This window comes from Pogoniulus pusillus, chromosome 3 (assembly GCF_015220805.1).
Source record: "Pogoniulus pusillus isolate bPogPus1 chromosome 3, bPogPus1.pri, whole genome shotgun sequence".
Classification (NCBI taxonomy): domain Eukaryota; kingdom Metazoa; phylum Chordata; class Aves; order Piciformes; family Lybiidae; genus Pogoniulus; species Pogoniulus pusillus.
The window spans coordinates 20,942,349-20,957,739 of NC_087266.1; the positions used below are offsets into that span (position 1 = coordinate 20,942,349).

At 42.4% G+C, this 15,391-nt stretch overlaps 1 protein-coding gene across 5 annotated transcripts in view; it reads left to right on the forward strand.

Moving 5' to 3' along the window:
• Window positions 1-13,710, forward strand: part of SGCG (sarcoglycan gamma) — a 163,457-nt gene extending 149,747 nt beyond the window's left edge. For all 5 annotated transcript variants that reach the window (XM_064171867.1, XM_064171860.1, XM_064171873.1 and 2 more), the window contains 2 exons: window positions 7,882-8,005; window positions 10,352-13,710. In XM_064171867.1, coding sequence (XP_064027937.1) covers window positions 7,882-8,005; window positions 10,352-10,525 — 298 coding nt within the window. In that variant the 3' untranslated portion in view covers window positions 10,526-13,710. The remainder of the gene's footprint in view (window positions 1-7,881; window positions 8,006-10,351) is intronic.
• Window positions 13,711-15,391: the final 1,681 nt, after the last annotated feature.

The window sequence follows — 15,391 nt, forward strand, 5'->3', positions numbered from 1 at the left end:
CTGTTTTGTTCTTTGCCTTTTGGACCTGCTGCAGCGACAAACCACCAAAAGACACAAGGCAGAACACCGAGATCCGTGGCTTGGGGTAATCATGCTCTCCTTGCTATGTCCACTCTTGCCTGACCTCACAACAGCCAGCTGCTGGAAGATAAGTGAATATGGGTGCAAATTAGCAGTTGGCTGATTTCTAGGGAAACTAGAACAATATGCAAGTACACATCTGTGGAGCAAGTGCCATTATTCCAGCACTTCTGAGTTGCATTTTCTAGATCTTATCTTTTTTTCTTCATATTCTTAAATATTTTCTCTTACACTTTATTTCCCATATCAATGCCTGGGAACAAGTGTGAAGCAGCATTTTCAGTCCTACAAAGACTAAATGACAGAAAGAAAGGAGCACAAGCTCCTTCACTGTCCTCTGCCCCCTCAAATGACCCTCCTCTTAATTATATATATTTATTTGACCCTTTCACATGGATCCTTTTCTTCTGATTATATTAAAGCACTCTGGGAAGAAGGCTAAGCATATTAGAGAAGTGGAAGTGATGGATTAGGGTTTTTTATGAATTCTCATAAAAATCAACACCAGAAGGCTTTGTGAAAATCTTTTAATGAAAAGGCATTATGAACTACCCAGCATTTAGGTTCTGCCTGGACCCAGCTCATCTTCTTTCAGTGCTTAAAAGAGCTTCACAGACCAAAACATTGCATTTAGGCGTACATCAGACCAATATCTTAGTAAGGATCTGAACAAACATACTTCTGTGAAATAAGCTCATAAACATGGAATAAATCAAGCTCAGTGATTGCAATTTTTTTCCTCCTGTGTACGAGGGCCTCTTTTTTTTATTTAATTATAGCTGTGTCAGTTGTGGTTTACTGATACAAGAACATATTTAACTCAAATGCCTAATACACCATACCCTGCTACATTTTTTACCATGTCTTTACAACCTTAGTGCTAGGTTTGTAGTCCACAAAATCTTCTCTGTATAGTAAAACTGAACAGGCTATTTTAACCCAAAAGCTATATGTATGGACGGGCACACCAGTTGTTGGGTGCACCACAGTTTCAGAGGCAGCGTCCAGCTACCTGTGCAGTCCATTTAAAGTAACCCTTGTCTGTCGTAGGTTGGGAACTATAGGGTTAAAAACCCTCTAGGAACTAGAGGAACCTAGGGTGGACACAGGAAAGTGTGGAATTGTTATTCAATCCCATAATTCTGCTATCTCTTTATAAGCTGGCAGCAAGGCCAGCTGGTTCTCCTTTCCCCTCCCTCCCACCTGCTGTCTCTGTCGGGAGCTACTTATCAGGGTAAACGTGTAAGGAGTGGGTCTATTTGTGGCTTCCACAAGCTTTGTTTGGCCTATGGGTGGCAGAGGCACTGGCAGGGAAAGGATTGGAGCACCGGGGATTGTAGATTAGGTTTGGGTTGGGGAAAATATCAAGGGGGTCACCTATGTATCTTGTATATGGTCTGTAATTGTGCTAGTTTGAAGCAGGCTTGAATGTTTTGGTGAGAGGAATTAGACCACAGGCTGTGGAAAGAAAGCAATGGTGATGTCTACTTCGCTCACAGGCTTGCTGAGATGTATAGGAACAAGAAATAAAAACATAGATAACCACTCTCGCTGGGGCTGCTGGCTGAGCTGCATCTCTCTAACCTCATCCCCCATTTTGGACTAATCCACTTTGCTTCCTAACCCCCTGGCTGAACCTCCATTCTTCCTTGGGATGGAGGTAGGGGGAAGGTGCAGGGGTGGTTGAGAGCTCCTCCTGGGGACTCAGGTTTCTGGCAGGGGAGTTGTGTTTCTGTATTACCTTTTACCTTGTCTATTTCTGTCTATAACTGTATATACTGTAAATATCTGCTTGTATATTGTGCTAGCTGTAAGTATTTCCAGAGCCGGCTGAGTCTGGTCTGGGTGATTTCTAAAGTGTGTGGGGGGGGTAACACCCAAACCATCACAGCTTTGGAGTTTTTTTCTATATCTTTCCTTTCAAATATAATTCTGCATTTCTCTCCAATTCATGAGTCTCGTTCTGCCAGCTCTTTAAAAACCACAACACTGCCTTACTCAGGTTGGTGCTGAGAGGAATGCATTGGGGAACTTTTATCTAAAGGCATACTGAGGAATTCTATCCCTATTAAATTCAGGAGAGATGCTGACTCATAAGATGGAAAGAACAAAAAGTGGCCAGAAGGAAGAAATACACTATTCCCCAAATTCACCACAGCAAGCTAGTTCCGCTGTCCTGCTCTAAGAGTTAAGCTGCCCCATTGCTGTAGTAGGAAACTTATGCTCCAGAAGACTATGGTACTCCTTCCGCAGTACTAGACAGCTTTCTAATGCATTGTGGTGCTTAAAGATCAGCATCATTCTGTTTCCTGCCTGAACACAATGAAAGAAGAGATCAATATTCCTGCAGCACTCACAGGCAGTACCAGCTACTTCTTTACTACAACTGCAGCAAGCTGTCCCTCCCTAAACAGTCAGGTGAGCAATTTCTGGTGATCTGGTATCTCCATGAGGTAGCAACACGCTTGTAAGAAAAGGTGAGAATCTCCAAGCCTTTAGGTTATTGGGGTGGTTTCAGATCCAGAGCGTGAATGCTGTACAGGTTCCCTCAGGAGACTTTCACACAGTTCTTCATGAATCATTGTGCAAATCTCAGCACAAAATTTCCTTGGAAGCCAGTCAAGGCAGTATAGTTGACCTCCAGAACTATCCTACCAACAAATAAGAAGGTGGTGATAAAAATACTGTCTTCCTTGAAATCAGTTGCTTTAGTTGCAATAGACTACTAGAGAACTAATATCCAGCAGATGATGGAGCTATGAAATATTAGAAAGGACCACCTACTCACCCACCCTTCCCTCCTTTTCATTAACTGACTGCAATTTCTTTGTGCTTTGCTAACAAACCTACAGTCTGTAGGGATCAGGGTCAAGGAGAACAAGTAAAAATACCTACCCTGCAATTGTAGTTTCACTGCTTCATATTCTGTGGATACATCTAAATAAGTGTCTTAATTGAAGTTAAGAACAGGCTTTTGAGGGAAATTTCCCAACTGCCTGTGCTTCCCACATCTTGGTTCTCATTGTGGAACTGTTTGGGCTATAAGAACAGGATGATATTTGGATTAATTTACCTGAAAGCTAAGCTTTCCTGGAGAATACCTTTCCAGTCTTCAGGGTCAGGCAACAGCTAGTCCAGAGTACACCACAGTACCTAGAAGCTACTCATAAGTACAGAATCCATCCTCCAAAAGGAGATATAGGCTGTGACAGATGTCTCATTTACAACAGCACATTACATAGTTTAATTCCTCTAGATGACAGAGATCCTAACTCACTTCTGTTAAATGTAATTTATATGCCTGCAATTAAAAAAAAAATACCATTAACAATATATTCTATCACCATTCTACTACCTTAATTCAAACACACACTACAAACCTGCCAAAAACTCTAAGATAATCAATTTCTACCCTCTCAGTCTCCAAGAGCCCTCCAGCATTCACAAGCAAACTGAATTCTGGTTTTACCAAGACTTTAGAGGGATGCACATCAATGTTTGGCTCAGCCCAGCCTACCTATTCCTCCTTTTATGGTCTAGGGAACAGGTTTTGAAACTTCTTTAGCAGCCATTATCTTCTGACTGACTGACCTAAACTGTTCACAGTGAAGAGTAACTTCCTTTATCATCTGGTTTAAGTATATCTACTAGTAACTGAATTTAAAAAAAAAATAAATAAATAAGTAAGCCCATTTTGCTCTCTGGACACCACCAGTGTTGATAATTGCATATTTTTCTAAGACACCTTGAATTCATACAAAGATTTTACTGAGGTGGGAGTAGGCCTCTTCCACCATGTAACTAGTGATAGAATGATAGGAAATGGCTTCAAGTTACACCATGGAAGGTTTAGATTGGATACTAGGAAATATTCCTTTACTGAAAGAGTTAACAGGCATTGGAATAGACTGCCCAGGAGAGTGGTGGAGTCACCACTCCTGAAGATGTTTAAGAGCCACATAGATAGGGCACTTCAGAACATGGTTTAGTGGGCATGATGGTGTTGGGTTGAGAGTTGGACTTGATGATCTTAAAGGTCCTTTCCAACTTTAATCATTCTATGATTCTATAATTCTAACTATCTCCATCACTGAGCTAGGGCAGTTCTGTGATCCCCAGATCCTTATGCAAATGAAAGGCCAAACTTGCCCACCAGTGACAAACTGGAATTGCCTCAGAGCTGAAGCCAGTGGGAATTTTAGGTGACTTTATGGTCAATTTCTGAAAGGTTAAGCCTCGAGTGAGTATAAAGTAAGGACAGAGAAAGGACATTCAAAGTCAAAGTTGAACTTGGCCATGTCACTTCTATACTAGCTGCCTGTTTTAGCACACTGGGGCTTGACACAATGAACCTTTGCACACTGTATGAAGAAATATATCATTAGTGTTTCTGAATGTTGCCTTTGCTAAAATCTCACCATTCCAGAGGGCTTTAAAAACCACTGCTTCAGCTTCGCCACAGTTTCCATTGCCAAGAGGCTCCAGTGACTTCAGCAGTTAATCTAGAAATAGGACCTGTATAAACAACAGAAATTTAGGATTTTGATTAATATAGCAAATGTAATTCTGCCATGTAATTTAGATTATATGTAAGTCACTTCAGCAATGTGTAAATGCTTCTCAAGTCTGTAGGCTTCTTGCCAGCACTAATTTCAATAGAAAGTAAGAAATATTTCTCTGGTGTTTGATCGCTTTTCATACTCCAGGTCTGACATCCTCTTCAAAAACCTGCCCTGGTCTGCCTTCTTGTGATATTCAATAGAGCTTAAAAAGAAAATGTGTTTATTACTTATATAGGTAAAATACTTCACACACACACAAAAAAAAATGCTATATTTCAATGTTTATAGCTTTTTGCTAAAACAAACTACAGCAACAGATAGATTCAGCTACTATGACACTAACTTATGAAAATACACTCCATTTTAAATATTGAAAATACAAACTTTGATTAATTCTTCATAGTATAGTGCATACAAATATGCATCAACAAATATTCCTATGAAGCAGAGACCTCCCATGTAAATCACTGGTTTCCCTTTCATAAAACTGTAAATCTAAGGATGTAAAGTAAAAAGTCATTTTAAAAGTTGCTAAATCACAAACATTGCTTAATAAAGATTATTAATACTATTTTAGATGTCTGATGCAGAACACACTTTTTCTTGTGGCCTTGTAGACATCATAACAGCATAATCATTACAGAAGTTTGTGCCACTTCAAACTATTTTATGGATATGGTCCAAATCTGGAACTATGATGCAGTTATCTACTGTTAGGAATTTAAGTGATCACTCTGAAGTTTAAATTAATTGAAGGTAACTAACACAGGAGATGTTGGAGAGAAGCAGGTCATAGAAACTTAGAGTCATGAATGGTTTGGAAAGGACCTTTGAAGATCAAAGAAGTTAGAATCTTCTGCTACCTCTGGCCAGCAGTGATAAGCCAATATTGTCTGAGTTATTTTCTGATTTTGGGATAAAAAATGAAGTTTCAGTGGCTGTGCTTGGCTGCTCAGTCATGGGTTTAGGTTTTAAGGTAGCAGCTGGATTTAGCCTCTTTAGAATTCTGATACAATTGACATTTCCCACGAGCACAAACTGACTACCTTTAAATTCTAATTTTAATGAAGTAACTGGAAGAAAAAATGAAGCAGGCTGAGTAAATGAAACTTCTTAGACAGCTACATCAGGACTGTGTGTAAAATCGTCTCATCCCTTTAGCAAGTGATTGGCACTTGGTGTCTAGAGTCACTACCTGATGGATACCCAGTAAAGGACCTACTAGAGCATAGTCCTTCAGATCTGCACTTGTTGAGCAATGCAGTGTGCTGATAGCCCCACCCCACCTCCCTTTTCAGAAGACCTGGGGGTACTGATAGATAGTAAGCTGAAGATAAGCCAGCAGTGTGCCCAGGTGGCCAAGAGAGCCAATGGCATCCTGGCCTGCATCAGGAACAGTGTGGCCAGTAGGACAAGGGAGGTTATTCTTCCCCTGTACTCAGCACTGGTCAGGCCACACCTTGAGTACTGTGTCCAGTTCTGGGCCCCTCAATTCAAGGAGGATGTTGAGGTGCTGGAACATGTCCAGAGAAGGGCAACAAAGCTGGTGAGGGGCCTGGAGCACAAATCCTATGAGGAGAGGTTGAGGGAGCTGGGCCTGTTTAGCCTGGAGAAGAGGAGGCTCAGGGATGATCTTATTACTGTCTACAACTACCTGAAGGGGCATTGTAGCCAGGTGGGGGGTGGCCTCTTCTCCCAGGCAACCAGCAATAGAACAAGGGGACACAGTCTCAAGTTGTGCCAGGGTAGGTATAGGCTGGATATTAGGAAGAAGTTCTTCACAGAGAGAGTGATTTCCCATTGGAATGGGCTGCCCAGGGAGGTGGTGGAGGCACTGTCCCTGGGGGTCTTCAAGAAAAGACTGGATGAGGCACTTAGTGCCATGGTCTAGTTGATTGGTTAGGGCTGGGTGATAGGTTGGACTGGATGATCTTGGAGGTCTCTTCCAACCTGGTTGATTCTATGTGGATTCTATGTGGATTCTAAGACAGGGTGGGTGAGCAATGCAGATCCAGGAATGTCTGAGTTCTGCCTTGTGGATGAAGCCCACATGATGTCATTCGCACCGAGTGAACCTACAGCACAGAAAAGGGTAACACGGGTTGTGAAGTTAACAGAGACAGCCAATTGATTCATTTCCTCTAGCCTTAATATCCACCTGTTTGGAGTTGTAAGGCAGTATAAAATTCAAGCTGGTGTCATCAGGAAGCACGAGACAACAATCAGGAACAAACCTCAGTAGGTACCAACTGATTCTGCAATGCTCCCAATTGCTCCAGACAAAGCAGTTATAGATAATCAGCAACAGAAGCAAAATAATCACTAGCTTGTTGCTGAGCTTGGGGTTTTTTCTTTCCTTCTCGCGATTTTTAATTGGTACTTCTATCTGTGCTACTTATTGTGAAAATGATACCAAAATACTGAATAAACAAAGCCTTACCTCTGTGGAAGACAAAGCTGCTTACTGGTGCTCAGCTGACCCATACTCAGCTCAGGCAGTACGTTCCTGCCATCTGGTGGCACCGTAGGCTCTGCAGCACTCTCCTGCACTGCACAGTTGGGGTTTCAAACGAGCTTAGTGGGGTTTGCCGTTCAGATGCCATCTAGGGAAACACCACACGCATACACCGAGTGAAATCTTACTCTGTCTGCCTGACAGCGGTGTCCTGCCATCATGCTGCACTAATTGTACCGATTCAAGGTGAAAATTAATTCAAAGTAAAGAATGTAAAAAAGAGTTCCTGGTTTAGAGACTAAATTGTCATTACACTGAAATAACCTGAGGTGGCATTTGAAACAATACCTTGCATTTGTGTTACGTTCTTTACAATGAGGCCAGGGGACCACTGGAGCAGGTTGCCCAGAGAGGTGATGGAGGCTCCATTCCTGAAGACACTCAAGGTCAGACTTAATGGGGCTCTGAGCAACCTGTTCTAGTTGGGGATGCCCTTGCTTACTGCAGGGAGTTTGGACTAGATGACTTTTAAAGGTCCCTTCCGAGCCAATGATTCTATGATTCTGTTATTAGTTTATCAGTATTTTTTATTTGGCCTACTGGGGTGTTTTTAAATGCTACCTTCAAGACCGCCTGAACTAAAAAATAAGATGCATCTTTTGTATCACTTTAGCCCAAATCCTTCAAGTGTGTGTCTGTGTGCTCAAAGTTTACATATTTTTTTCAGAAATAAAGAAACATATGAGACTGTGCAAATGTCAGATTTCCTGCTCTTGCTTTCAGGTTGGAATCACCAACTCGATCTTTGAGCATGGATGCACCACGAGGAATTAATATCAAAGCACAGGCTGGCAATATTGAAGCTCTATCCCAGATGGATATCAAACTACACAGCAGTGATGGTGTGGTGAGTACAAGCCCTTTTATTTCCATAATGATGGTTAAGTTTGCTGCCCAAATATGACTAATAACTTCAAAGTTGTTTTCAATTTCTGTTAATTTAATTCCACAAATTCTAGGAGACAGGATATTAAAATTAATGGTGTAAATAATAGGATTATTATTTACACTACCAACTGGTAGCACAGTGATCCCCAGGTACCCCAGCATGGTCCTTGGCCCAGAGGTAGATGCTCAGCCCCCAGAGTTGCTATACCAAGTGAAGCACTGCAGACCGTAAGAGCTGCCCTATCAGCAAGAGCATGAAAAATGTTGCAGCCTATTTATCCCATTTGCAAGGCTGTACAGTGCTAGTTCTGCAGAGGAACTCCAGACCAACCTGTATGTGCATCCTGAACCAGCTGCAGGCTGCAGGGCTTCAGCACTCAGGGCAGTGTCTCACCATCCACTCAGTGAACTTCTTCCTTACATCTAACATAAATTAGTTTAAAACAGTTACCTCTTGTCCTATCACTACACTCCCTAATAAAGAATCTCTCTTCTTTCCTGTATACTCCCTGTAAGTACTGAAATGCTAATGTAATGTCTTCTCTTCTTTAGACTGAACCCCAGTGCTCTCAGCCCATCTTCACAGAGGAAGTGCTTCAGGCCCTAGTCATGTTCATGGCTTTTCTCTGTACCTGCTCAAGCAGGTCCATATCTTTCTCATGCTGGGGCCACAACACTGAACACTGTACTACAGTTGGGCTCTCATGAGAGTGAAGTGGTAGAATCACCTCCCTTAAGCTGCTGGCCATGTTTCTTTTGATGCAGCCCAGCATATAATTGTCTGCACATTGCCAGCTCATCTTTGTTCACCAGTGTGCTCAAGTCCTCCTGACATCTGTTCTCAACCCACTTGTCACTCAGACTTTATCTAGGTTTGGTATTTCCCCAACCCAGGTGCAGGACCTTGTACTTGGCCTTCTTAAACTTTATGAGGCCTTTTCTAAGGAAGGGAATGGGCACCATCTTATCCCTCTCCCATGTTCTGGTGTCTGCCAAGAGTCTAAGTCTCAGGGTAGCTTTGTATATACAATGGCTGGGTAGAAGGCTATTCTTAAACCACTGCCAAGACAATCATAAAATCACAGAATGGTCTGGGTTGGAAGTCCAAACCCCTCTACAGCCAGCAGGGGCATCCTCAACTAGACCAGGTTACCCAGAACCCTGTCAAGCCTCACTTTGAGTATGTTCAGGGATGGGGCCCCAGGCACCTCCCTAGGCACCCTGTTCCAGTGTTCCCCACCTTCATAAGTAAAGAACCTGTTTTTGACATCCTATGTAAATCTCCTCTTCTCTAGTTTGAAGCCATTGCCCCTTGTCTTATCACCACAGGCCTTTGTAAAAAGTCTCTCTCCATCCTCCTCGTAGGCCCCCTTCAGGTACTGGAACACCACTATTAGGTCTCCCCAGTGCCTCCTCTTCTCCAGGTTGAAGAACCCCAGCTCCCTCAGCCTGCTTCCATAACAGAAGTGCTCCAACCTCCTGATCATTTTCATGGCACTTCTCTGGAGCTGCTCCATCAGGTCCTTCCTGTATTGAGGGCTCCAGAGCTGGACACAGTACTCCAGGTGAGGTCTCACCAGAGAAAAGTGGCAGTCATCTCTCTGGATCTGCTGGCAGCACATCTTTAGATGCAGCCCAGGATGCAATTTGCCTCCTGGGCTGCAAGCTCCCACTGTCTGCTCATGTCCAGCTTCTCATCCATCACTACCCCCAAGTCCTTTTCCACAGGGCTGCTTTCTATCACCTCATCCCCCAGTCTGTATTGATAGTGAGGTTTGTTCTGGCCCAGGTGCAGAACCCTGCCCTTGTTCTTGTTGACCCTCATCAGGTTCACCTGGGCTCACCTCTCCAACTTGTCTAGGTCCCTCTGGATGACGTCCTTTCCCTCTGGCAGATTGACAGCACCACTTAGCCTGGTGTCATCTGCAAACCTGCTGGTGGTGCACTTGATCCCACTGTCTACATCATTGATAAAATATTAAACAGCACAGGTCTCAATACAGACCCCTGAGGGACACCACTTGTCCCTGTCCATCTGGACTTCAAGACTTTGAGCACTACCCTCTGGAAGTGACCCTCCAGCCAATTCCTTATCTACTGAAGGTCCACCCATCAAATCCATATTTCTCCAGCTTGGTGAGCAGGATATTGTGGGGAGCTGTGTCAAAGGCCTTGCAGAAATTCAGATAGATCACATCCCTTTTCTACTTACATGGTCACTTTATCAATATCCAGTTGGTTCACACAGTATTCTCTTCCATTGTTATCTCTAATGAGCCCATTTGTCCTGCTTTCTCTCATGCAGCTTTTGCTTGATGCTGAAACTGTGCGACTGCCCAAATTGCCTGAGGGTACCAGGGGTGGATCCAGTATTTCTCAGGGGCTCTATGAAATCTGCGTGTGTCCAGATGGAAAGCTCTACTTGTCAGTGGCTGGCATGGGCTCCACTTGCCAAGAATACAGCCGTGTCTGCCAGTGAGGCACCAGACAAGGCCACGCACTCCCTTGCTCGTCTGAGTTTTGTGTTGTTGCTAAAGAGCATTACCTAAAGCAAGATTTTCAGAATTTCCAAGACTTTGGTTTGGAAAACAAATCTGTAGCTACAATTCTGGACTACAGGGTGAAAGGGGAAGAAGAGCACAATCAACATTTCAACTTCAGAGTTGACTTGAATCAAATTACATGTTCTGTCAGTAACATTTTGAAAACAGCCTTACAGAAAGCATAAAAAATAATAAAAGGGATCTGTTTCCTTGCTGAACTGTTACTCAGTCAAATGATTATGTCATTTTTTAATATTTTTGAGCTCTGTGGGTTTTTTCTCTTACACCATGTAAGCACTGCATTAGTGGGTGAAATTAAATGGAGGGAACTACTTGAACTCTTTGCTAAGACAAAGCATTATTTAAGGAATTCAGAAAGTGCCAGCAAATGGTCTATGCAATTTTGTTCTTGCAATAACACAAGATATGAAATATGTGATATTTGTATAAGTTCTGTGTAAAGGGGTTAATTTGCTAATAGCTTTCTGATTTAATTTGGCAGTGTATATGCTGATTTGCTTATTATTGAGATTCATATCAATATAACACAAGAAGCTCCAGGGGTCATATACACCTCCTATCTGTTCACTGTACAAGATAAATATGTTAGTATATTTTATAATAGCAATAGTTTGTTGTACTGCCTGCACCTTCATGCTCATTTAAACCCTTTTCTGTTTTAGGACATGCTAATTCAACAAGGCAATTTGCTATGCCAGCCATACTAGTAGCACAAACAAAAAAATTATGTGGCTCCAGACTGTCTGACACAAGGAACTGTTTGGGCATTAGGGGAAAAAGATCCTTTTTTTGCATCCCATCTGATTCAATTGAGATGGCTATTTCATTTCCATCTGCAGCTGTTGACTGGTATTTCTGATCCTGTCAGAGTGGGACTTCATCACAAGCAGAGACAGCAGAACTATTCTTTATTGTTTTTTTTTGCATTATGACTTTGGATACAAAATAAATGCTCACCAGAGTTGACAAACCATTTGTTGATCTTGTAGAGTGTCTTCGTTTAAGGAGCTGTACAGGCTTTCTTTAACTTTTCCCAAAGTAGTTAAAGAAAAACACTCCGCATGAGGTTGGATAGAAACACAGAATATTATTGGAAGTGTAAATGCAGAGTGCCATTCATACACCACATGCTATGGTGCAAAGCATATGAAATACAAAGAAACCCATAGGCCACAGTTCTCCAAAACCTCCTTAGGCCAAAGCTTCCACAAACCTCTCTCCAAAATCAGGCTAAAATCCCAGGCCCAGATGCCTCCCTGCTACTGCCCACACACACACACACCCCAGACCCGAAATGATGCAGCTAAAAATTATCTTGGCCAAGGCCAAAACCAGGCTGCAAACCTCCCCTGCATAGCAAAGATGAGGTCCGCACCATGAAGGGAGAGAGTGAGGGAGAAGAGGAAGAGGCAGTTTGTGCTGTCCCCTTATAGAAGCTAAATACAGGCATTCTGGGAATGAAATAACAAAAATTACACCTTCTGGTCCACCTCCTGAACCTTTTTAGCCTCCTGGAGGTCCGTAACTTTATGGTTTTTAAAGGCATCCATGTCAACCCATGACACAGAGAAACACAACTGCAGGCACATTTCCCTGCACAGTGTTGCAGTGAATACAAATAAATAGTTTGCACACCTCTGGGTAGCAGGATTTGTATTTGACAGTCTGATGTTTAAATCTCTTGAGTTTTTTTATTCTTTTAATGCTCTTTTGTATATAGTTGATGATATTACCCTGGTAGGGGCTGCTATCACATAGTGCCTTGATGTCAGCCACTATTTAGTTTCAAAGGCATTTGAATTGTCATCATACCTATGTTTCTGACATCAAGGAATCTATGCCCATTTCCATGTGTTACCAAACCACTCCATTTGATCTAATCTTACCTAATCTAATTTTATCTAATCTAATCCTTCGATGTTAGCTAGACACTGTAATTGCAATCTGCTGGCAATGGAAGCATAGCATTTTAATGTATGCATTTTAAAGATTTTGGTTTGCAGGTACATTTTCAAATGTGATTTGCTACTTAATGCAGAGCAAGGGGTTGAAAACAGACTTTCCATGTGTTGCAAAAGTAATCAAACCCTTAAACTATTGGGTATTTAGAAGCCATCAAAGTTGCCCTGGCTTAGTTTCATTTTCACAAAGCCATAGTATACATCTAGGAAAATCAGGGTGCTGTACCCTGGCTAGGAACAGTACTAAGCATTATGGAACCCTGGTTACACACTGCAATAACTGCTCCTTTTCTTGTGAAGATACACCTTTTGGACTTGCCTCAGTTCACAGGTGGATTCATAGTACAGAAAACTGAACAGGTCTGCTGTGTCCTCAGTTCTGCCATCATCCAAACGACCAACTTCTCCCTCTTTAATTTAATTTCATTCTTCTTTTCATCACCCTACAAAACTGACAATGAAAATATAGTTGCATTATATAAGTTGTGTAGGTTTTCTAAAGCATGGATGCTGACTTCTTGTCACTGAAGAACATCTTAGGATTTTTTAATTCTTGGTGTGGTTAGTGGAAAAGTAAAGTTTGTTCTAAAATTACCACATCTGCATTTACCACATCTGATGCTATAATCTCAGATGTCAATCTCAATACAGTCCATCTATCACTAAATTACAATTTTTTACATCTCCATATGGATGTCTTTCCATCCATCGTTAATACTTCAAACTTATTATTTCTACTTGGATCAAACTACAGATTAACAGAAAATTATGGCACAGGAAAGTGAGAGTATGCAATTCTCTGGTTTATTTTCAGAAGTGCTGTCCAAATGGAGAAGAGAAAAACCCACCACTGCCTGGCATAGTGAACTGTATTCTTTTTGCATATTCTTTTTTGTTTTTCCACAAAAATAATTATTCAAAGCAGTTCTTCTAACTGCTTAGGATTGCTACACAGTGGGAAATGAAATTAACAAAACAGTCCAATAATTTTATTAGTGATTGCCCAAACACAATCCTCTTTGTTTCCATTTCTCACTCTGTTAGTACTGACATTTGTCTATACATAGGTTTATGCAAAAAGACATGGAAAGAATTAACTGAAAACTGAGTTCTTGAATAAACTTTATACATTTTGAAAAGTCGGCTTCTCCTTTTGTGTTCAAGTGAAACACAGCTTAAATGAATCTTTTCATTCTTAAAACAAAGTGGTCTAACACTTCTAAGAATGTGACATTTACCTTGTTTTTAAAATGGGAACAAAAATCCTAGCCCCAACTAAAAAACTTACTTTCCAGAATTAGAAAATGTTTGGCGGTTTCATTGGACATGTGGAATTCCTTTAGCTTCACCTGTAGTAGGTGACAGCATTCCAGCTTGGGGCCATGAGCTACTCGGGACTGGAGGACAGGCTTGATGGTTTCATTGGACATGTGGAATTCCTTTAGCTTCACCTGTAGTAGGTGACAGCATTCCAGCTTGGGGCCATGAGCTACTCGGGATTGAGGACAGACTTGACGGTTTCATTGGACATGTGGAATTCCTTTAGCTTCACCTGTAGTAGGTGACAGTATTCCAGCTTGGGGCCATGAGCTACTCGGGACTGGAGGACAGGCTTGATGGTTTCATTGGACATGCGAAATTCCTTTAGCTTCACCTGTAGTAGGTGACAGCATTCCAGCTTGGGGCCATGAGCTACTCGGGATTGAGGACAGATTTGACGGTTGCATTGGACATGCAGAATTCCTCTAGCTTCACCTGTAGTAGGTGACAGTATTCCAGCCTGGGGCCATGAACTACTCAGGACTGGAGGACAGGATAATTCCATTCAGGGAGTAAAAAAACTGAAGATGCTGCACACTGATTGGAAGTTTAAAAAGAGATTCTGTTTCCAGAGGCAGTCAGGTAGAATAAGGACATTCACAAACTAGGCCAAGTCTATTGGACTAAAATTGGAGAGGTCTAAACAGGCCTTCTAGAATCTGCCACCCTTTCCACCCTCACAGTGGGCCTGAAGGTAGGCCCAGACTGCTCTCTCCAGCTTAGGACTACAAGGCCTCAGCAGGCTGCATGACACAGCTCACAATTCCCTGCTAGCCAGAAGCCACCTCCCATGCAAACCATGAGGTAAGAAGGGATGAGCACTCTGCCCAGAGAAGTGAAGGCAGGGAGAAGAAGATATCAGCCACGCACTGCCTTGTAAGCTGTGATACCAGAAAGTGGAATAATTCTGACAACAACATTACAATATCCTGGGATGACCAGGTCCATCCCCTGGGACGGGACTTCATCTCCACGACTGTCTTAAGGGAAGCTGGGACCCTTCAAACTACCACAGACAGTAAGCAAAAGATTCTGCCAGTACTACTGAAACAATCATCAGAAAGCAAACCAAAGAAGGCAGGAGGCTCTGATTAAAAACCAGCCAGCACCTCCATGTGGCAAAAATGAGCGTGCCTGCTCCAAATGAAAACAACTACTGTGGCTGTCAAACTCATTATTTTTGAACTATTCTTTCCAGCTGTGTTGCACCATACCAATTCAGTCACCCTCACAGTGTTCAGGTCCAGCAGTAGGAAACAAACCCTATGAGGAGAGGCTGAGGGAGCTGGGGTTGTTTAGCCTGGAGAAGAGGAGGCTTAGGGGTGACCTCATTGCTGTCCACAACTACCTGAAAGGACATTGTAGCCAGGTGGGGGGTGGCCTCTTCTCCCAGGCAACCAGCAACAGAACAAAGGGACACAGTCTCAAGTTGTGCTGGGGAATGTATAGGCTGGATGTTAAGAGGAAGTTCTTCCCAGAGAGTGATTGGCATTGGAATGG